This window comes from Ptychodera flava, chromosome 14 (assembly GCF_041260155.1).
Source record: "Ptychodera flava strain L36383 chromosome 14, AS_Pfla_20210202, whole genome shotgun sequence".
In the NCBI taxonomy this organism is placed as follows: Eukaryota; Metazoa; Hemichordata; class Enteropneusta; family Ptychoderidae; genus Ptychodera; species Ptychodera flava.
In genome coordinates this window covers 19,060,090-19,084,404 of record NC_091941.1, presented here as the reverse complement: position 1 = coordinate 19,084,404, position 24,315 = coordinate 19,060,090, and the positions used below count along the sequence as shown (strand labels likewise).

The 24,315-nt window shown below is 37.9% G+C and overlaps 1 protein-coding gene across 2 annotated transcripts in view; it reads right to left on the bottom strand.

Annotated features, from left to right (window-relative positions):
* The window catches only part of LOC139149639 (calcineurin subunit B type 1), a 43,888-nt gene that overhangs the window by 5,391 nt on the left and 14,182 nt on the right, over positions 1-24,315 (bottom strand). The window contains exons 4-5 of one of the 2 annotated variants that reach the window (XM_070721476.1): positions 6,515-6,574; positions 2,078-2,262 (exon numbers count right to left, since the gene is read on the bottom strand). In XM_070721476.1, coding sequence (XP_070577577.1) covers positions 2,078-2,262; positions 6,515-6,574 — 245 coding nt within the window. Of the gene's footprint in view, positions 1-2,077; positions 2,263-6,337; positions 6,398-6,514; positions 6,575-24,315 lie in introns of both variants that reach the window. The other variant, XM_070721475.1, reaches the window with a different exon arrangement.

Here is a 24,315-nt window from a genome sequence, read left to right as displayed (position 1 = left end):
TGCTACTCATTCGCTGCGAGCCTGGATCTTTTACTTCTCTCATGGGAATGGAAAATGATTATCATACACCTAGACTGGGCCATTTCTGCAGGCACGCCCTGTATCGGCGGGCAATACCATTAACAAAGTGATGAGCTTTGATGGAACTCTTTAAAGGCAGGCATCTCACTCCGAAAAAAGTGTGGAGACTCCCTGCTCTTGCTCTAATGAAATGACACATTAGGTTTCACAGTGTACATGCAACACTGTCATATTTGATGAGACGGCCCGCATTCAATTGCCGCAGATGAAACCCCCTGAACTCTGAAAGTATGTCAACAGATGACATGTCTGCCAGGAACAAGATCAGTAGCTTATAAATACTACAGTGTCTGTGCTGGTTGTTGTTCTTCTTTCCTCTCCTGAGCTGCCGCACTATTTCTTAATATAAATCATTCTCTTATCGACGTGATTCAGCTGTTCACATTTCTCTTTATTCCCACTATTATAACCACGCTGCATATCAAATTTCCTACCTTGGAATACCTGTTATTTCAACCTGTTATTTTAAATGTCAAACGATGCACAAACCAGTCACCTATTGACATTAACGTGGATGCATCCATTTCTTATTTCTTCGTAACTGCTCTGACAGCTGATAATTTGCCAGAATGTCGGCTATGAGAGAACTACCTCACCCACGTTGTATTGTATTGTAAGACTTTTCAGTATACCTCAGCATTGATTTATGATTATGTGATTGTAATTTGTGAAAATTTATAATTTTATATGCATCATTCACTCTGTGTCTTAGACAAATGAAACAATGGAGGCATCGCAGTCCTGCTAAATGAGAGCTACGTATCTGCTTTGTCACAGCTACTAGGTAACTGAATTTTCACCATTTTCAGGGATTTCGTTCTTTTTGTCTAGCAGTATGATAAAGCACACTGAGATACCCAATACATGTATTTGGCTTGTCAACATAGACTGTACATGAATGCACCGTAAAACAGAGCAAGGGGAAAAGGATGTCACAACAATAATGCCTGTCACACATACACAGGCTGTGTTGACACACTTAGCACAGGGTGTTTCGACTAAGCATATGAGAAGAGAGCAAGAAACTATGGTTGGTATGGGCAACAAAATGCTGAAAACATTGTGAACCATAAGGAACACACACTGCTATGCTGTTAAACATACTACTGTCACTAGGGCTTCTGATCATAGATATGCAGGATTTTTAGAGAAGACACTCACCATGAAATCAACCACATACTGCAAAAGGCATCATTTTAAAGGTGGTATAGCCACAAACTGATGACGTGTGTATTGTGTATACGGCTAGTTTTCAATCCGGTTCGAACCCACAACATACGGCATCAGTCGCCTAGCAGAGTCTGCCAGAGAGGCCACAGAGAGAACCGCTCGGCTAAATCTCCACTCCCAAAAAAGAGTGGTTCAACAGCCGGCTAAGTTGTTACATTTTTCTGACTGAGACCGCTCCACACGTTGTAGAGTTCGTGAAGCACTCACGCACTCATGCTCACTATCACACATTGCACATACAAACTTTATCGAAGCGAAGCAACGAATTCATCGCTTTAACTGGGCGAACGATAACCTCAGGGACAATTCTGTCCACCAGCAGAGCTACCAACCCAGGGTAGAAAATACGGCTAGTTTTCAATCGGGTTCAAACCCACAACATACGGCATCAGTCGCCTAGCAGAGAGGCCACAGAGAGAACCGCTCGGCTAAATCTCCTCTCCCAAAAAAGAGTGGTTCAATAGCCGGCTAAGTTGTTACATTTTTCTGACTGAGACCGCTCCACACGTTGTAGAGTTCGTGAAGCACTCATGCACGCATGCTCACTATCACACATCGCACATACAAACTTTATCGAAGCGAAGAAATGAATTCATCGCTTTAACTGGGCAAACGATAACCTCGGGGACAATTCTGTCCACCACCACAGAGCTACCAACCCAGGGTTAGAAAATACGGCTAGTCATCAGTTTGTGGCTATAACACTTGTAAAATAGTGCCCTGTACTTATGCATGGACATTATAGAAAGTCAATGTGTACACTTACTGCACAAAATTCTGAAAAGGATATCCTGCCATCGCCGTCTGTATCTGCATTGATGATAGTTTTATCCACTATCTGTTGAAGTTGAGTATCTTTTAAATTGCTGCCCACCATCATCTTCAAGACTTGAAATAGTTCGCCGTTTGATATGTAGCCATCCTTGTCCATATCATAGATTTGAAATGCGACTGCAATATCAAAATGGGTGACATTAGACGGGGAGGTATCAAGGGATGTTGAACATTGCTGTGGTTCAGTGACAAGATAATGGTGGTGACTTCAAAGTGTGTAGAAGTATGGTTGTGGCAGAAAGGAAGGACAGTTTAGGAGCAAACATCTCATTACTTAGAAGTACATAGAATTTGTTGTAAAACCCTTTTGCAGGCACACTTTGCTCTTCATGTGAATAATTACAAGCTGCAACAACCTTGAACTCTGACAGTATAACACTGGAACTATAGAGAAAGGTATCGGTCATGGCACTTTTCTATGATTGAACTATATTTGCTGCAAAACAAACGTAAGACAGGACTACATCTGCAATTGTCACTGGCAGCAGAAAAAGTTTATAAAGATCTAAACGCCTAACATAAAGAGCAATAGTGTATTATGACACTGTTACTTGAACAATTTTATTGAGGGCTTGGTTTTGAAGGTTGTAACTGATGTTACAGCCCAACTTCAGCAACTATTACTGAATCCTTCACACTGTCGATCTGTCATTAAAATGTGATCGGAGAGCACATCCATTTGTTGTAATGGATTTCTTTCAAGGTACCTGATTCTTGTGTTTTTATTTTTCATAGTTTTTGAGAAGATGGTTCTGTTTTCATACATGAAGATACAAGATGATAGTCACTTTAAAATATCATGCATTAACAATCATTCCACACTGGAAGGTTATGAAACAAAGTTATTGAGAGATCCCCGATAACATTGAAATTATGGAGTCTACTTATGAAATCATGATTCACGTACTACCTGCAACCATGTTCCAAGATTTTTTGAAGTTCTTTGGTTATCAATCCAGTTGATTTTATAGAAGTAATAATGATATTGGGTTGACAATATTAATCTGCATGTCTTTCCGCCTGACGTGGATAACTTTCATTTTTCAAAGTTTTGCATTTTTCAATGTGCGTCTGAATTTTTTCTGCACAGCAATGATACCTGTTCATCTTTCACTTAAGTTTAAGTAAACCGTTAATGTAGTAATGGTGCACAAGACAGTGACAGAAAGCTGTGCACCAACCACACATTCTGGTGGAAAAAACAGAAAAGCACAGAAATCTGACTCTGACATGATGACACATCCTACGCATCATAAAAAGAGGGAAAAAGCAAACGTGTAAGAGCAAGTAGACGTGAAACATGCAAGACCATTCCTCACCATAACAGTTTATCATGCAATGAAATTTAGTGACAGATGAAAAAAACAGACCACAGGCAGGTGAAGATTTTTGATAGTTCAATATTGTAAATGCATTCTGAAAGCCTGATTCACCGCTGCTTGTTCTTTTTTTTTCAGTTTTTTTTTTAACAAACGAGGAAACATTCGATATGTTGTTTGTTACTATGTTCTGTGACATCCAAGTCCACATTTCTTTGTTTAACAGGCATAATCACACACACACATACACAGCCTACATGTACATACAAAGTTAACACTGCCGAACGTCATTACAACAGTATCTGAGATGGGCTTCGGAGGAAGGTAACCTTATACACAGGAAATGACTGAACTGAAAGTGAAATGAAACTCGCCTGAAATTATTTTTTTAATGTTGTTAAAATTTCCTTTCCTAAAATGTGCATAACTTCTCTGGTTCATGTGTTGACATATTCTGATACATGTATGTGCTCTTATTTGTTGCAATATCTCACTTCTCAACAAATCAAAGGAGAGTAGCTTATTCATCTAACATTGGCTGAGAATCCTCCTAGTTTGTAATTCTGAAAGTACGAAAATTGTTTCAAATCAACTTTCTCACTTCCTCAGAGCAGTGCCTCAGACACTGTACCCAGGGCATGCACTTCATTTTTTTCACATCATGCTACAACTGCGGGGTGACCGATTACTCGGCATCGACTTTAATCAGATTCACCTTCATCATAAGATGGTACAGTCCCTGCGGTGTAAAACTCTCTCTCTATCAGCTCTGAAACCGGGCAATTTGAACTATTTTTCCAAACAGCTGAGCTTGTGTATCATGCAGTAATTGTGTGCTACATGCATATGTTGCAATTTCAAGCTGTCCTAATCAGTCGTTCTACTGAACCACCGTGTTACAGAGACTGATGCCTTGTCATTTGGGTATAAACAATACATACTTGGTTCTACCAATGATTTTATTCAGCAATGAAAATTGCTATCGATTCTAACTGTTGAATCTCTAACTTAAAGTGTGCAGATCATTAAAAAGATGAGTCACCTCATTTGTTATTATTTTGGTTATCATGTTTGCTTTATGTACGATATTTATTCATGCTTCTCCATTGATTTCAATATCCTTCATCTCTGGTCATCAAAACTTTGCATTCATCTCTTTCTAAGGCACCATAGATGATATGCGTTGTGTTCACGTGATGGTATCATTGTTGACACACTACTGATGCAATTTCCAGTATACACAAGAACTTGCATTTTTGATATACATACATCGATACCAATGGGAAGTACTTATTTACACACTCAGGCACTGAGAACTCACATTTAACCCTTTCATGGCAATGGTTTGGCCCAAGCCCGATGTTTTCTGTGGCAGAGTGGACAGGGAAATGGAGTGAAAGGGGTTGTGATTGAAGACTGCATTGCAGAAATCTTTGCAATGAAAATACACAAAATAAATGTCAAATGATGGTGACTTTGTCTTAATAGGGGAGAAAGATAGTGAGATTCCTAAAATTCTTGTGAGTTACACAAGATGCATACTACAGGAATTAATTTGCATTACATTATACCAGTACATTGATGGCGAATATACAGTCATCTGATTGTTGAGATGTGAAAATCAGTGTTATATTTGCAATATACCAGTTAAAACATGCGTGAGCTCTCATTTTATAGAAAATCCCTTCTTTAATGTTTAACGCCAAATTTTCAATGTACTGTTATAATAAAATGGCAATAAACCACCCTAGTATACCTCTCAAGTTTGACCAGTTCACCATATTATGTACAACTCTTATCGCTTGCCCACACATTAAGTCATGAAAATCATGTGGTACACCGGTCACTGAGGTGGTTTATCACTTGAATATAAACAATTTTAAAATTCACAGAAATACAGAAATATTCATAAAGAATCATATCTAAAAATGTGTTGCATATAATATCACATTCTGTCTTTTGACATCCTGATGCAAATTTTTGAACACTTTTACTTCTTGTACATGGCAATGGTGAGGTAATTTTGGATTGTTCACAAATGACAAACCCTTACAAACTGACAAACAAACAATTTGAACACCTTGTTTCATAAATAAGGCTATCACACCGCTGTGAAATACATGTACACAGAAAACAATGATCTATAAGAGCTTGGTAAAGAAAGACCAACTACATGTAAATCATACGGTGAAATGTATGCCAGGATGACACACTTCCTGCTCAATGAATAAACACAGAACTTGAAAACTGGTCAAATATTATGGATAAAATTTTCCTACATTCACTGAGCTCCTCACATAAAGTTACCATTATATGCATTTACACATTCAGATAAAGGCACTTCACTGAATATACTCTGCGTTGACTGAAATAGAAACCGTGGCTCCATCACATTTTATATTGCGAACTGAACAGCACTTCAAAACACCTGACGACACTTGTTTTGATCCGGCTGTTATTGACAAAACGGTTGTGTGCAGACCCTTCAGGCTGCCTGCAAATAAGCCTATAAAACTCACACACTCTATATATCCAGTTAAACAACAGGGTGGACTCTTTGTTTCAAAATGGGAAAATTTGTGTGTGACTTAACAAAAAAATACAAAAATTAGCAAAAAACAGTGGTGACACGGTTATCATGGTAAAGGACATGCATTTACAAATGGGAAGAGAGAAATAAAGCCAGAACATGGAAATAAATATAGAGCAATTATGATAAATAGAGAAATGAGAAAGCTCTGATTACTTTAAACATCATAAGACAAGAATGGTGATTGGTTGTCCCAAGTGTGGAAAGCAGATGGTAGAGATGATGTGATTGGTGGTCATACACGTTTTGCCAGGTGGGCCATTGTACTACCTGAAATACCTACATCTTAACTTTGATTCCTTATCTCCTTTGACACTAAACTGTGATACACCTTGAATGAATTCTGTAAGAGATCATAAGACATGTTAAGTCACACATTGGGGATGGAGCAGGCTGGGGTGGGCAGAGGGGGGAGGCGGGGGGCAACACAAACCAGGTTGCTTTGGGGGGTGATACCTACATCTTAGTTTTGATTCTCGGTCACCCTTGACACTAAACTGGGACATACCCTGAATAAACTCTGAAAAAAGAAAAGAAATATGAAAACCAAGTAGATAGTTAAAGACAATGACAACCGCACTCATGGCAACTTGCATCCACAGAACAGTCAAAACATGTACAATACTAAATTGTTAGTCTCTCACATTTTTGTGGCACAGATGCACCGAACACTTACATCCATGCACATGGACATCTGATTGACAAAAAGCTGGGGTTATACCTTGTAACCAAGGATTCAAGTTTATCAACATTTTTCTTTCCTGCTTTCATTTTGTATAGCAGTATCACAATACAAACAGGGTGAAAAAAAGCACAGCAAATAATCCAGAATTCTACACCATCACTTGGGTTGGTTAGTATTGGAAGTGGTTTTGTCGGTTCATATGATTGCAGGGCCATCATTTCAACACAAACAGGGACCCTGGATTTAGGTATAGACACTCAGCACACGGAAGAAAAACACACCAGGAAGAAAAAAGAAAAGAGATGGTAACAGTGACGAAACTTCCTAACTTGGGTTGGCAATGAATACAAAAATAGGGAGGACGGGCAATGTTATTTGGTGCGGGGGAATTACAAGTGTTAATTATTACATTGATACATAGAACATAGAGTTAACACATAAAGTCTGTCTGAATCTGCTGCTATGTGTTTATTGTTGTCACTACAAATCATTCTTTGGTCCTACTAAAAGAAAATAGTAAGTTCATAACAAGATTTCATATTGACCTGAGTGAGGGGTTCTGATTTTAACAATTGGCTATTTTCTTTGTTGCCGACAAATGTGGATGTATTTCAACCACAGCATATTCACTTTGTTGCCTGGAATAAAACACATTCCCAAGGAAGACATATGTGCACAGTACCATGCCTCCACACATAATGCTTTGCCGAGCCAAAGGACCAATCAGTGATTGTCTTACACTGTACACAACAGTAAAGACTTGAATGAAGAAAAGAGCCTGGTCCTGATAGGTTCAGATGAAGGCAGCAACAAAACACGAACAGTCCGATACTTCATCACACTGACTTCTTCATAAAATATGAAGTGTATAAAATATAAAACCCAGGCAGAGTTTTGGCAGGACAAGATTGCCTATTCTGCACTTCAACATGCTTCCATTCAAAGGATTGCTAAAGGACCATATCTTTGTAGTGATATTATATATTATGAATCCTGCATTCATAGTAGTTGTACCGTCAATGGTACATGTACTATGGAGTTTAAAAGGTTAAATGGTAACGTCACCTGAGAGCAGTACTGCCATATTAAAGGTGCAGTTCATGTACCTGGGAAAACAGATGTATTAATAAGCAAGCATGATGAACAGATGGTCAAAACCTCTTACATGCCATCAAACATTGGGCTGTATGTGCTCTCGTCACAACGTCGGCATAACTCTGTGGTATTCAATGGCTGGGTGGGGCCTTGTATGTCCCCAGCACGGCAAAGGTAAAATGGCTGAGCAAACACGGTGACATGAAGGAATGACAAGCTTTCAGAGCACCACAGAAATGTTGACAACGGCACAAACACAAGTAAAACGATGGTGAAAAAAGGGAGAAAGGGAGGGGCAGCCTGACTTGTCACGGACAATCACACTGTAAACAAAGACACTCCACATGTAGAAATTGAAAGTGATGCCTTAATTTGGTCAAATGGATATGCCTTACAGCAAAGTGACTTCATTTACTAAGGGGCTCTCCTCGGTGGTACACTCATGTTTTATATGTGTACATGACTGCCCTAGACAAAGCAGTTCAGGACATACATACTTTTAGTCATTAAAACCATCCTACCAGGTAATTATGAATTTAAGGAACACTTCTCTTTTGATGATGACAAAATCGTGACTCAAGCTTTTATGAGTGTTTGCATTTAACAAGGCTACCTGTTGGTGCTTATTTATAGACAGGTTGTTTCAACAAGGCTATGACATGTACCATATCAGAATATGAAGATATAGGACACTGCCATACCTGCACAAACTAGCACCTTAATTGAAATTCAAAAGGCAATGTACAGGTTTACTGTTATGTTAAAACAAATGATTACGATTCCGTCCCCAAAATAACCATGGGATGAGGTCTGGATTGTGCTGTTTTTGAGCCTGTTACTGTGAGCAAAGCCTGCAACTGTTCGACAGCTACCTGCACCGGGGTACATGTAATCAATTCATGTACAGACTGACAGGCTTCCACAAGTAATTCATTGACCCACATCGACTGCTCAGCTACCCATCTACAGAGCGAGCAAAAGCCTCCGCTGGTCACCATGGCAATCAATCCCATCTTCACTCTTCCTCGCAACACATTTTCAAAGGTCATCATTACAATGAAAGCCCACTGCAGTAATTAATCATGCTCAGTTCAATTATCGGCACTAGAGGGCCCCTTTTTCTGCACTAGTTAACCATTATTCTCTTTGCACAAAATTCCACCTGCTGACAGCATGATCTCCGACACTTACAATCTCCGTCAGCCTTGCTGACCATCAATATCAACCCCAGTACAATATACTTCCAGTGACTGATGGCCCAAAAGGATATTTGATATTAGCATGGAGGAATGTACACACTGCGCACAATGACGTGTAAAATATTGGTAGGAATGAAAAGCCAATACTGGGAACAAAAATTAAATTGGCAGTTCAGAGGCAGTGTTGTCAGCTGGAGTTGCCTGAGTCTTTTTTCTGTGTCATGTTCAGTTCAACCTTAACAATGACAAATTTACTTTCAAATCTGTTGCACAGTATGCAGGTTTAATTAAAGCGCCCTTGCCAGCAATGAACAAATGCCCATATGGAAAAATGCAATATTTTCAGTCTTTATTTAAAATTTCCGTCCACAGAAAATGTCCTGGTTGTGTAATAAATCAGGATACCATTGACAACAATTGGACTTCATAAAACACTTAGGTTGGGGGGGCCTGTCTTCCTCTGATGACAAAAACAGGAAATTTTGTAGATGAGTTTCAGAATCTATAATGCAACATATCTGCAAGCAGCTTTTTAACCCTTTCACCCCCAGTTCCCTGTATACAGGTCCAACTTTACCATAGAAAACAATGGATTTGGGACAAACCATGGTGGTGAAAGGGTTAAATGGATTCACCATAACCAATTATGTTAAAAAGCAACAATACGTCCCGAACACCCATGATTGAGCGACTTTGTGATAAATGAGATCAGTGGAGGGGGGAAAAAAAACCTGCTGGTATATAGGACAGCTCAGATCAAATATTCATCATTACATCCTACCTTTAACGTTGGCATTTAAATGACCCGTACACCGCCATTTCAAATGAATCATGTCAGCTTGACACTCTGATATGTTGCTTTGCTGACAATAACTTAAAAGATGTTCAATTAGTCTCATCTAGCTACCTTCAAATTGCCATTATATCGACCATTTCATCTCAAGATCTAATCAAAATTTTTATTTATATCACAATGGCCACTCAAATAATTATCGATGCAGCATGACATGTCGTTAAAGCTAGCTAATCATGAATCTTGGTTATCAATTGCACCAAACAGCTGCTTGTAACACCTTCCAATGGCCAATTCAGTGTCGTAATTAGTCAAAGAAAATTTAAACAATTTTGATCATTCTTTTCTTCAACATTTTCACTAAAAACGTGGTGTTGTTAATGTGGCTGCGCGTTTTTCAAGTCATGTCATTATACAAATTCAGCCTTGACCTTACTGTACCCCACTGCCAGAAATTACAGATAAATGCACAGATTAGAAAAATATAAAGGAAGACTTATAATAGATATTATCATGAACCTTAACTATCTCCATTTGCACAGAACAAATAAACTCCTGTTCTCACTGGTAGCTACACATACATAATGTATTGCTATCTATGAGCTAATGATTTTGTAACAGTATTAACAAAAGGCAAAAAATTTGATGTCATTTTGTTGGAAAAAGTCTTTGTTTGGCTATTATTTTCAACCAACCAGCTGTAAAATTTGATCTCCATCAAACATTTTTTTTATGGAACTGCAGTACAACTACTGTTTAAAGGGATATGGCATTGTACATGTGATATGTTATGACATTTTTACAGTCTTTGTGGAACTCAGTAGTACATAAAACAGGCCGCACCAAGGTCAGCCTCTTCTGCCCTTTTAACACCTCAGTCTACAAAAGCTGTGTTATAAGGCTGTAAAGATAACTTGTATCTGATGATAGTATTCTTTATGTATATCTGATCACCCTAAAGCTGTAGCAGCTTTTTGTCGTATAAACTAAGTAAAGCATTTGAACTCAGATGTATATTTCATGACTCGCAGATATCGTCTACAACCTCGGCTGGTGACAGAAATCATATTCCCTGCTGACTAAAGCATTTTCAGAATACTGTGATGACCAGGCTAGCATGATGTGAATCAAGCTAACACATTATCTTCAGAGTCAAGGGAGAAATTGGGTAGGGATACAGAAGAAAAAAACAAGGAAGAAACATAATAAATTACACATTTTCATGACCTCTACATGACCTCACATATCCTGGTATTTTGGGCGGACAGCATTCGACATTTTGGCACGAGTAAAATGGAACACGGAACAGAACTCAAAGAAGTGGCAGGTGACAGTGCGTTCAATCAAACTGGTGGATCCATACCAACCAAAATATCAGAATGCAAAGGTGGTGTAAGGGTCATGAAAACAGCAAACTGTGTGGGGTAAGAATATACACTAATGGACAAGTGAAGGGATTATGACCTTTATGATGCTGCCTTTGTGAATAGTCTGTTTTGTACAGAAGGCCGCAACAATATCCTGTGAATTAACCTCCTTGAATACACACACACATACACATAAATGCTATTTGAAGCTTTAAGACTAAGAGTTCCTTGAACAGACAGAATTGCACAAATAATGTTCATTAGGACTTTTATGTAAGGCTTCGTAGATATACACATTTGGCTCACAAGAGGACGAGTCCTTCAGCTTGTTCATTTGTTAGTTCAAATAATTTACCCGCATTGTAGTAAAAAATGCACTTGGCAAATTATTTTGGATAACGTGATCACTAAATTAATCAGGGACTGAATAACATATGAGTATCAATTTTCCAAATTGGACTTTCTTTTCTGTAGAGAATATTCCAGCTGTTATTAAATCATTTCAATCCATGGGTCACAACATCTCATTCAGACGCTGACTGTAGCCAATATGAAGTGTTCTATTTGAGACGACTTCACCTCATCGTCCCTTTAAATTATTTGGCAATTTTTATTACATCTGGAACATGGTATCGCTAACCAGTTACAATATACCCCTTTGTCCTTTCCACATTATCAATTTAAATGTCATGATTCTGGATATAATAATTGCTGTACCCTCCGGGAAACATGATCACAGATATCAAAATTTAATTCTCTAACCTACTGCAGTCAATGCGTGTATAAAGATTCAAAGCCAGCCTTCACTAATTTACTGAACTTTGCATTCTTGAACTTGAAGTGTTGTTTCCCTAATACTCTTGTCTGTCACTTTGATTTGTGATGGTTTGGCTTTTCTGAGTGCATCAAAGCAGTTGTTTTTAGCTTTAACTTAAATAATATCTAGATTTCAGCATTCTTTTCTTCTTTCTGTGCAACTGCTTTCAATGTCGGTTGTAGCCGTGTTGTGATAAGGTTCTCAGCTCTGAGGTAGTGAATGAAACTAAGAACTGTTGGCACCGTGTGGTAATTGAGCAAATTATTCATTTGGGAAAGCTATTGCTGCACATAGTAAAGTGAGTTGCTACAATGAGTCTCTGTCAACAACAGCTTTGACCTGCCTGTGTACCATGTTCAACTACAAAGACGGGCCAGCTCGCTGACCTACATGTACAACATGGGTAAGGTAATCCAATGGAACAAGTAAACATGGACCATAGATGAGCACACCAACAGACACACAGAGAAGCTATCGGATTCAAACTTAAAATCAACTCCATCATATTCCATAACAGCTCACAAGTGACACTGATTGTCACCAAAGTTATGGATGTAATAAGGAAAGCTATAAGCATATTCTTGAGTTGACACTGTCTGGCAGAAGCTACACACAGTATGGCCTCTTGATGCTTGACAGCATCTTCTACCTTTTTTTTGATCTTTTAAAATACTGAATGGTTGCTTTGTGTCTTTGCCTCTTGGCAAACCTTTCACTTTGGCGAAAGTCAGTGATACCAGATGTGTACACAGGTATGTTGTGATCAATTTTTGAAAAGTGCAAGATGTGCACTTCAATCTCCATAAGACTTGCTCCTGAAGATGTCGCAAATCTAAAGCAAGAACAAATTCAAAGAACTGGCACAAAAGTAACAGGATAAAATCAAGCAATCCTGATCTATGATTTCATGATACATGTACATTATAAATAGAGTTAACATAACACTACAAACAAACCTCACAGTTGACTAGAATATGTACAGCATTCAGGACCAAAAAGGAAATAACACTTGTTATTATGTAATCACCTGCAAATCTTTTTTCAACTGATGAAGACATCTCCTGTCCTGAATCATCTTCAAAACTCTCTTAAGTTTATAAAACAGAGCAGCATGTCTCCAGAGATTCATTGCCGTCATTCAGAAAGCATCGGTAAATATGAATCAACACATGTGCACCTGTTGGAAGCATATTCATAGTTCCTCCTTATTTTAAAGGATAGGTCAGTCTTCTAATGACCAATAAGTACATAATTTCCTTCAATGAAGAGACAAGATCATTCCCGGCATTATGTTCCTCTTTTCCTCACACAGAAAGAATATTTTCCTGAGAGCAAAATCACTCTTAGTCTTAAGCAAGGCCACACTGATGGAAAAATAGAAAATGCTCCATATTTAACCCTTTGAGTGCTGTAATTTTCTCCCGCCAAAATTATAGTGCAAAATTTTACCAATTTTTATGAATTCTTTTATAATTTTTTTGATAATTTTGGACCAAATAGACATCATGTTTTATTGGCTACAGATTTTTCTCAAAATTTTGACAAAAATCTGAGAAAAATTGACAGGGGTTTATTTTATGTAGGGGACAAAAATAGACTTTGGCACTCAAAGGGTTAACAAATTGGGTAATTTTTTGATCTGATTTGCTTTATATCACTAGCATCCATCTCTTCACTTGCTACTGCAATGATTACGGCCCAACAATCTCATTTGATATGGTTAATCATACAGTGAGCAGAGTCACTACTGAGTGGGGCATTTGTAAACAAATCTGTGGCAACCTGCAGTGTGTACACATACATGTAGCTGATAACCCTGCAGTGCAGGTAAAAACCTTAGTACAGGTACAGTACACGTGCCTATAAACTCTAATACCGATTACCTCAAGATTACCTGAGACCTGATACCAGGCTTAGCCAATATCCATACAATGTCAATCTGAGATCTTACAGGAGCTCAGAATTGATACTGCCAGATTTCCTTCAAGCAAATATAGTGCTTGTTTATAGTATAGAACTAGTGACCAATTTTTACAGGTTTGCTTATACATATTCAATTATACAGTTCAATGTTGAATAAACAGAAATACTACCTTTTTCTGTTCAAACAATTTCATCTGACTCAATACTACTGTTCTTACAAAATTGATTTTATGCATCTGGCAGCTTTGTAAATATAAACAGACAGAAGATGTTTGAGAAAAAAATTTCATTCAACTCAGGTCAATGGTTAATCATCATAACTTTTAAGACTGTAACACATACTGTGTGGGACAGAAGCCTGTTTGACTGTTACCCAAGCCACATTGAATTACTGAATTTCTGAAATTAAGAACTGTGCATGTTTTGAAAGAAATGACGACTTATATTATATTCCATGCATTAAGTCTGTATTTCTTTGATTATGGATGCCTGCTTGAGGATCAACAAAATATACGCCAATGAGTGCACATTTCTGTTCAGTTAAACGTGTATAGACAAGACCATGAAAATATTTCATGCACAAAAACTACGCCTTTCTTGTTAGTGGAAAGATCAGTGAGAAGAATTTATCATTAGAGGGGCAACAACTCAAGTACCCTTCACCTCATTTTTGATAACCTAGCACAGCAAAAGGGATCAAACTGGGTTGTTTCATAAGTCCCCACTCATGAGCATAAAAAAAAGACACAGTCAACAGAAGTGTTCATCTGGCAGAAGAGTGTTCATCCGGTTTACCAGAGACTAATTTTTTTCCTTCCTGATGGCAATGATGATGTTCATGTCTGATAATTGATGGCAAAGCCCTAAATCCAACCTCTTCTCTTGTATGGATTTTCTTCCACATACCTTTAATACTGAAAGGTCACGACCCTATGGCTAAATACCCAACAAGAGTAACAGAACCATTTTTTGTACAGATATGATTTTATCTTATCAAAATGATAACACTCAACTGAACCTCATACTACAGTGGTATGGATTTCTCATTGATATGCCGAGTTCTGTTTAATCTAACGATCTTTTGAAGCCATAACTTTTTTATTGAGATAGCAAAATTACAGTACCAAATGACATTATGTGGGTGATGTTGCTGATAGGAGCCGTCATTTGAAAATACAGATTCTATTCAAAGTAGACGTTTTAAAGCAGCCGAAAAAAGCAAACATCGTAAACTGGACGCTATTACAAGCTGTGAATTGTGGGAAATCGTAATTTCCTGCAATGGGCTTGAGCAATTATCAGATGGAATAGAAATATAACCGATCATGAGACACGAACATTGGTGAATAATTCAAGAGATGCATATACACGATTCACTTGTATCTGACAGGTACTTACACTGGGGCTTTCTTAGCTGCTGTCCATGCCAATCAGTGCTAAGTACTGAGGCATATTATGTGTCGGGAAAGGCAAGGGCTCTCAGAAATTTCATCACCAATCGCGCTAAGTTTATAGAGAGAAAGAGACCAGATTATGTTGGCATGGCAATGCTTCCTTATCTGGGAGACACTTAACCTGACGGGGTTAGCACCTGCGATAATGCTTCTGTGTGCGATTTCTTTACTGACAAGGAGAGATAGAGCCAAAACAATCTCTGTGTCTCCAGTCAAAAAGTCTTCAAACAGTCTCAGTACTGAGCCACCGTTGCTTCATTCATATCCCAATACAGTTTTTTCCTAATCAAATCTTATTGCCAAATATCATACATGCATTTGGAGCAGGCAGGACAATGCAAACACAGGCAAATCTATGACTACCGGTATATATCAGCTCTACGTGATCATGTCACAGATTTTTGATTGATTGTTAAAATGACATTGTTATACTAATCATACACATAAATCTGTGTCTGTGTAATCTACATTTTTTTGTGGCAATTTTTTTAATAAATCAAAGACGTTAGTCCCCACATAAATAGAAAATCCTTGGGCTATAAAATCCTTGGACTAGGTAATGTAATTTGAAGTACCCCGGTATTTAAATTCATATCAATGAAATTTGTCATATCAAAATACCCGTCGTTGCAAATTTTTAAGAACCAGCCGTATCTCAATGGAGGTACATATTGAGGAAGGGCAACAAAACCTCCGAATCATGCAGCTTTTATCCATACGATGCACCTTTGATATTAAGTTTGATTTATGATATGGATGGCCAGCGAAAATTATTTAAATTGAATTGTATTGAACAGGAAAGCCGCACATTTTAACAGTACATGTTAAAGCTAGATTCTGACTAGATTCTTTTACATTCATATGAAATTCACATGTAAGTGTTGTAGAATTTCAAAAACTAAGTAGAGAAATATAAATTAATAAATGAAATTTGGATAGGAATAAAATTATAAAGCCTTGGGGTGTGCATATGTTTGTAGATGGCAGACAGCTACTATATTTCCTTTGAGATCCAACTCTTGACAGTTTAACCCTTTTCCTGCCAAGTCCATATTTCACCACCAGGTCAAGATGGTTAAAATTAATGAAACACAACGTATTCCATATGATGTATTTTAACATAATACTGTACATTTGAAGGCTGTTGAAGACATAATACTGTAAAGTTGATTTTTTTTTGGACAAAAGATGCTATAACATACCAAGCCAAGTGGTTGAAAATACGTCATGTTTTGGCTCAATACCGCTTTTTACTGACTTGGCTGATGGGGAAGTGATACAGTTATTACTGTCTGGCAGGAAAAGGGTTAATCTACAGCAGATTACACGTGAGATCCTGGCTCGTGTAAACGCACTTCACCATGCAACAGAAAGTGACACTGGATATTTACCTAGCCTTGCCAGTAGGGCCTCTCCACAGTCCTACATGACATTTCAGCAATTCCATGCACTCCAGGCAAAAAACTTTGAGCTTGATTGCGTGAATGCAACAGTAGGCTGGTCTACCTGTTACCGATATTTAGACAGCTGTTTAGCAGTCATATATTTGTTCAGATTAAAAAAAAAAAAGACAGAAGTAACTGGCATGCAAAATGCTCCATTGCTCCTTTAAAACATGATATATGCATGAACGCATCGGTGCAGTATCATGGTGGGGAATCTTACATTGACTGATTTCCCTCTTCTTCTTGGTGACAAAAATTGATTACTCGGATGGCAGAAGATAATCACGCGTAGATAAACATTCAAAAACACCTTTTCCATCCTCTCTGATACAAAATACATGTTTGTATGTCACTGCAGGGGTAACTTCCTGTAAAATGATGCTAATACTCCCAATTTTCTTTAGTTTTAATTCTTGTGCAAAGGAGGTAAAAGATCGGTGGGTTGGACAAATATTATGCATGTTACTCGGTACTAGTTGTAAGACTCCAAAGACACTGCAATCCATGGGGCCTCACTTAAACACAGATGACCTGATGTGCGAACTGGTGATCCTAGAAATTCCCTGTATAATTTTTTATGAAGCAGAAATTTAACGGCTAAATCAGGGTGTGTCAACACAGGTGTTTTATTTCCCCCTGCACTGGGTATTCCTTTCATAACATAATTCATAGCCTAAAATGCAAAGGTTAGCTGTTCACTGGACCATGCAATTGCAATTTTATGCAATATTTTGACCAATGACTTGTCAGCATTCAATCACAGACGTTCCTTCGCTGGGGATGGACAGCACAACAAGCAGCACAAGTCAATACTGGGAAGATGACCTTTTCTCTTCTTGTCCCACTGCCAGTTTTTTTAGGGCGTGTACATCCTAACACGACACAAGTGGTGTAAAGCCTAACTGTAACTTAATTTACTATTTGTTTTACTACTTTCGTACATCCATTGCAAATATGATTCACGTGATCTGAATCCAGTTGCACTGTGCAGCTGTTTGTAACGCACGGGGACTATGGTATGGCTGAGTACTACTAAGGCTGTGTCACAGAACACATGTAGATAATAAATGAAGATGTGCATGCACCTCATGAACAAACTGATAATTTTCATAAATCAAATGAAGCGATTACCACCTCTGCTTGTTGCCTAAGAAACTGAAATGTGTTACAATTCAGTTGGCCAGGCCGATACACTGAACTGGTCACGTATACAGGCAATGACTCCACAACATCACCACTATGTGTTATCAGTTGACCTGGGGCACATGCAATTTCTGGCAAATCAACTCACAGCTAACAAGACTGTATAGAGCATTGTGAATGGACAGTTTTCAGTCAGATGATTGGACAGATATATGTGCATACATCCTTTTGAATGTCTAACATGTGTAACAACCAATGCTGGCTAATAATTGTTTAAAATATATGTTATTTAGGATCAAATTTTCGCATTACAGGGAAAAAATATGGATTTCTGGAAAAAACATACACATTCAGTCTATGCATTATATTGATAATACATGAAAATGTTATATGAAATTGTAGCCAGAGTAAAAAATTTGCGAATCATTATTCTCACCCCTTTCCCCATTTTAATATGTCTTACTAGATTGTTATTGAACATAATAAGATAAATTGGAGTACTTACATCCCTCTGAATGCACTGGATAATGAGTATGACAACAAAGCTAAATTTTACTATGCATGACCAAACACCATGGTGCAGGGCCAAGATGCCAGTGCAATGTGCCCACAATATCCCTGATGAGACACGATGGGGCATGCCACTGAAAGTTCTCTGTAGAGTGGATGGCAAAGGTAAGACATTCAGAGGCATGTACATGGTGCAAGGAGGCACAAGGTTTGCACTGCGAGAGTGAACAGGCCTTGGCAGCAAAGCATCACACAATACTAGCTGCACGGATATAAAGTGAGACACTCAAGCTTAAAGCAAGCAGCAATTACATGATTTAATTTTAGAAACACGCTGAATTGATCATTGTCATTATCCTGATGTAAATATAATGATTCCGTACACAATTAATATTCTGTGTCCTTGGGGACGGTAGCACAAGATTGTGTTAACAATGAGTTTTTTCTCACAGCTAACACCTTGCATGTTCACCTGTGTTCGCAATTCCATATTTGGCTTAGATTTTTTTCCCCAACAAGCAGCATTTCTGCATAAATTACATTATTACAAATGTCATAGGCACCAATTACTGCCGGCTCTCTCTGAATTCATCTTTGCGTAGCTTACAGCACAGCCTTGATGGAGTCATCTGCTTGACATTTCAAAAGTCATGAATACAAAATAATGCAATGCCCTGACAAATCATTCAAGAGTGCAGGCAACTATATTTCTGGAGCAAGTTTCAAACATGACCTGGCACTATATGCAGCGACCTCTCTTCATCAGTCATGTGTCAATGTTTACCGAAAATAATTTTATGAAAGAGATTATTCCAAATTAGGCTAATTGTTACGTGATTTCTCAAATATTTATTGTATAATTTGTATTTGACAGCCTGATATCTCTAATGCAGCAGTGTTTTGACATGAAACTGGTCACAAAAATGTCACTTTTCAGTTCTGCGTAAAGCCAGATGAAACAGTACTTCTCTGATTAATTGCCTTGACGTGAAGCGATTTTCCTAATGATCTTTTCATTCTTTCCCTGCAACTGGATAGTTGTTTTATTTCAAAATTTGAAGAAATTCAAATATTTAAAAAAGTGTGGACATAAATGGAATCTACGGTTAGTTCTTTACGGGTGAAGGGAGGAAAGCGACGCCTACCCCAAGTCATCTCTAAATACAAAACAAATGTACGAAATATTAGAGAAATTTTTCTTTTCCTCAATTGGGGATTGATGCAAATGGATGCGTTTCTGTTCAGCCTTATCAGCTTTCACGTGATTCAACTCAAGACTCCATTACACAATAGACACATCTAACAGAATTCTTATCAATGCTAAGATATTGGCCATTTAGCATTATAATACTTACAAGTCAATATTGCCCCTACTTGATTGCTATCATTTCCTTCGCCTGTTGTGTATTTTGGGTTTTTCTAAAAAAAATCACACAATGGAGACTGTGGAACCAGCAGTGTTGCTATGGCGATTAATGTTGAAGTTTCTGCCGATAATACTCTCAATATTGTAAGGTGTCCCAACAGATCAATGAGGCAATACCAGCATTGGTAATTTTCCATTTGAAAATCATTTCCTGGCTTTTTAGATGGACAAATTGCTCCCTGCATTGACAGTTGTGTTTCTCTGCAGCAATTCAAGTAGTCAAAATATGTACACGGTTGAAGGGGAAAGAACAGAAATTGCTTGGCAGCATACCCTTTCACCCCCAGTTCCCTGTATACAGGTCCAACTTTACCATTGAAAACAATGGATTTGGGACAAACCATGGTGGTGAAAGGGTTAATAGTAAAATGTAGCTGGGGAATCAACATTAGTCTTGCCATTTTTTTCATAGCATTCATGGACAAAAGGCAGTAGTATCATGTAAAATGACTGTATCTGTTCCAGTTGCATGGGTTTGACAGGCTTGTCTAATGAATTTGTCCTTCTGAGCTCTTTAGCACGCCCAGTTCGGTGCCTAATGCATAATCAAACAAAGAAATTAGAGACACACATGGTTTTTCTGACACAAACACAAACACACACACGCACACACACACACACAAAGGTCGGCAAAGTCCACTGTGTACTGGAGTCAATTACCGGTACACAATCAATGCCGCACACATCAACCATCTTGGAATTGCCATGGCAACCATCTGTTTGTCTTCACAACCCAAAGGGGGTTTCTACTCAGGTGACACAACATATTTTTGAATTATGGATACCAGTATAAAGTACGAGATTTTCACGTCTGATTAATGACGAAGCTTGATGCACAGCTGAAAATATATAAATGATTTGTACATTTTGCCGTGGCCAGGCCGATAAATGCATCTAATGAGCAAATGTGTTACACATTGCCCCTGTCATTTGAGCATATTTTGAGAGAGAGCTCACTCAAGGGATGAGTGGACTCTGTAATCCATGGCAGTTTGTAAATGGAATCTTCCACACCCGTTTGTGAATGGCCTTGTGTCTATTGAACTACAATGCAGATACAGTACTGTCTGTGCCATCTATGCTGCATGTACATTATTTGAAGCCTCACTGTTCCAAATTGCACAATCGTCATGGAAATTAATACACCCTGGTGCAGATAATTACGGGGGACGTCGGCATATCTTTGCAGGAGGCTCTTTTATGTTTTAAACAGAGGAACAGTAATCCTCGCAGCAAATCCTTTCCTCAGAGAAGAGTCTCCATAGCTGGCGATGGTTCATTTATCTGTTGTCACTGAGTTGAGAAGGTACCATCATCATAAAACCACAACAACGACAGAAACTGCAGCATACTTTACCACAATTTCAAAGTGGCAGACGCAATGAGAACAGCATGAGGGGGAACAACTTCAGTGTGTCAGTCTATGTCATACGGTCTGTCTCACTGTCTCTGTCTTTGCCCGTGCTTGTGCAGATACACTACATGGTATACTACCAAGCATTTGATATGTGGTGGCTCTAATACGGTTGCACACGTATCAGTCTTCAGGCAACAGGGACATGCACTCTTAGTTATCAAATCAACAACATAACTATATTGTGGATTGAACTTCCGCCTTGCTAAAGCGTCACGGAAACCTAAGTTTATATTTAGAAACACTCCACAAAAATCTGCTTCTTGCTATTTTTGTTGAAGTGTTTTTTTTTCTCATTTATGACCAATTTCTTACAATTTTTTATAAACTGAAACAAAACACTCAGCACGTATTTTATGTAGTCTCCTGGTTTTACACTGCAACTGCGATTTTTTTCCCTCATCTTTCCTTCTTTCCAACAAAAATTTAAAATGATTCATTCATAACAAATTGAAATGGTAGCAGCATATAATAGATGAGGTGTATGATGCGTAATGTATTTTGTCCAGTTCTTGTACATGTACACTGTCAATTTTAAAAGCTCTAAAAATAAGATAAAAGGGATATATTACTCAGTGCCAGTACAATTTTTGTTTTCAAACAATTTACTGAGAGATATTGGGCACAAAAGCTGTTAATAGTTTGGTGAACTGTACGGTGGTGTCGATCTTCTGCAAAATGCTGAGAGGCTTCTCGTCATTATTTTTTCATTTGTAGGCAAGGTCATGAATTATTCATCAAGCAACATAAAATGTGTTTCCCCACTTGTCAGACATGACAAATTTTGACAAGCTCTACGCTCTCATTTAGAAGGAAAATCATGATAGAAAGGAGTGACTTGTACTGTGTTTGAAGATTCTTGGCAGGCTATTTTAGAAAACATAGATGATGGGTTTTGGTTGTGCTGATTATTTCCGGCATTCATTATTCCTGTTGTCAACACAAGCTGATTTATTGTGTATTACAACGCATCTTAAATTAATAAAACGCCATCATGAGCATCTTATTCATGATGCACATTCCATTTATTTCTCTATTTCCGTGAATGACGTTTTACATTTCATGGTTGTGTCGTCATTTCATATATAGCTGAGTGACACTATTAAATTTGAACCTTTCCTTGTTCATAAACGCTGTTTTGAAAATTGAGTAAAATCACAGAATGAGCTACAGAGTAGCTATTTATGCATTCCAAAAATACTCGCCTTATGTTTATGGTAGCCTTGATCTCAAAATGCTTTCAAAATGATGACAACCATTCTATTGACTATGCTACTTTTCCGGTATCGAATTCGGGCAGAAATTGGTAATTTTCTTAAAAATTACAAGAACACACAAAATTACACTACATTTGCTATTGTCTCACATTGTCGCAACGAACGTCACCATCTGCAGATACGCAACAGACAAATTCCAAGAATGTTACTTATTTTGGGAATGGACTGTGAAGGCCGCTCCGAAAGATGAAACTCAGCTGTGGTGTCACATTGCCTCTGCAAATACCGACTGGCATTGTTCTCAACATCAACTCACTTCCCCTCTATGCAGTCCCGGCAAACTATGCCAGCCATTCCAAATATGTAACTCAGATTAACTGAATATAGAATATTGCAGAGAACGCGTCCACAAACACACTCAAAACGCTGCGCCTGGAACGGTCATACATAATGGGTCTCTGTTTGTGCATGAAAACATTGGCATACAATTTGGCACACACATAAAATCCAAATGTGCTACTGTATCACCATATGCTTGCAGTGGGAAATAGATCAACATACTGCTCCTCTCTATTATGACTTGACCCATCACTGTTATCACTTGGCTCTCTGCATTCATTTGTTCCAATTTCTCTATTCGACAATACCAGCTTGATTTTTACACATATTCAGATACAGTGAGTGTTGTTCTTTACTGCAATTTGAATTTGTTTGAATCCTAATGAACTGACCCTCAGAGAATTTTTTTTTCATGTAAGAATTGACTGCAGTACTTTACAGTACTTGGAGCATACACTAAAGAGAGAGAGAACAGCCTCTGAGCTGGCATAAACCATGGAAGCTGAAGTGTGTACATTTATGCTTTTGGCACATCTGTTGCCAGCAAAAGTAGAGCCGTAGGAGTGGACAAGTGATATTCAGGTGAATATATCCTTTAATGGTATAATTCACCACAACCTGTTTGCAGTATCACTGATGATGCAATTTTACACTAGTAATATGGCATTTGGTCCATGGTCAAAACAGCAGATGTATCCATGACTGCAAGAATAGAATTGACCATGAGATGCTGTGGGTAACATATGTCTTTGCTAGCACCCAAGGGGCAATTATAGCCTCTCTCAATATTGTGAGGAAAATCACTTGGTTTTACATACAAGTAATCAAAAATTCTGAATATTGACTAGATAAACTGAAATGTTATAAACCAAATTTGATTGGTATTTGACACAGTTTCAGAGAAGCATTTGTTAAAGAACATCATGCAAGAGTAAGAAAAAAATTTAAAAATTCAAAATATGCAAATGTCATCACTACTTGAAATCAAACTGAATGACATTATCCCTGGAAAATCATACAAACAAATTTTGACTACTATTGGTTAACACTTTTAGAGGAAAAACATTTGAATAAAATTGACCAAAAAATAAAAAAAAATTCTGATCAGGACCACTCTGAAGCTGTAATAAGTGTGTTCAAATGAAAAGCTAAAATAAGTGCATTTGGCAGAACCACACGTAAATCACACGTAAGAGCTCTGAGACCAGTGCTTTATGAGACAATATACTTTATACAAAGCAAGTAAAACCTTTACAGATCATTTGCTAATACTGGTATAATTTCAATGAATATGAATAAAAGGAACGTTTTGGAATCTTTACACTGAGTACACATATCAGAGGAAAGGTTTATGGAAAGCAGTTAGACTGTCCAAAAGTGAATTGAAAAATTTCATGTTTTTGATAATATCTGCCTTCTTAATAGTTAAGCTAA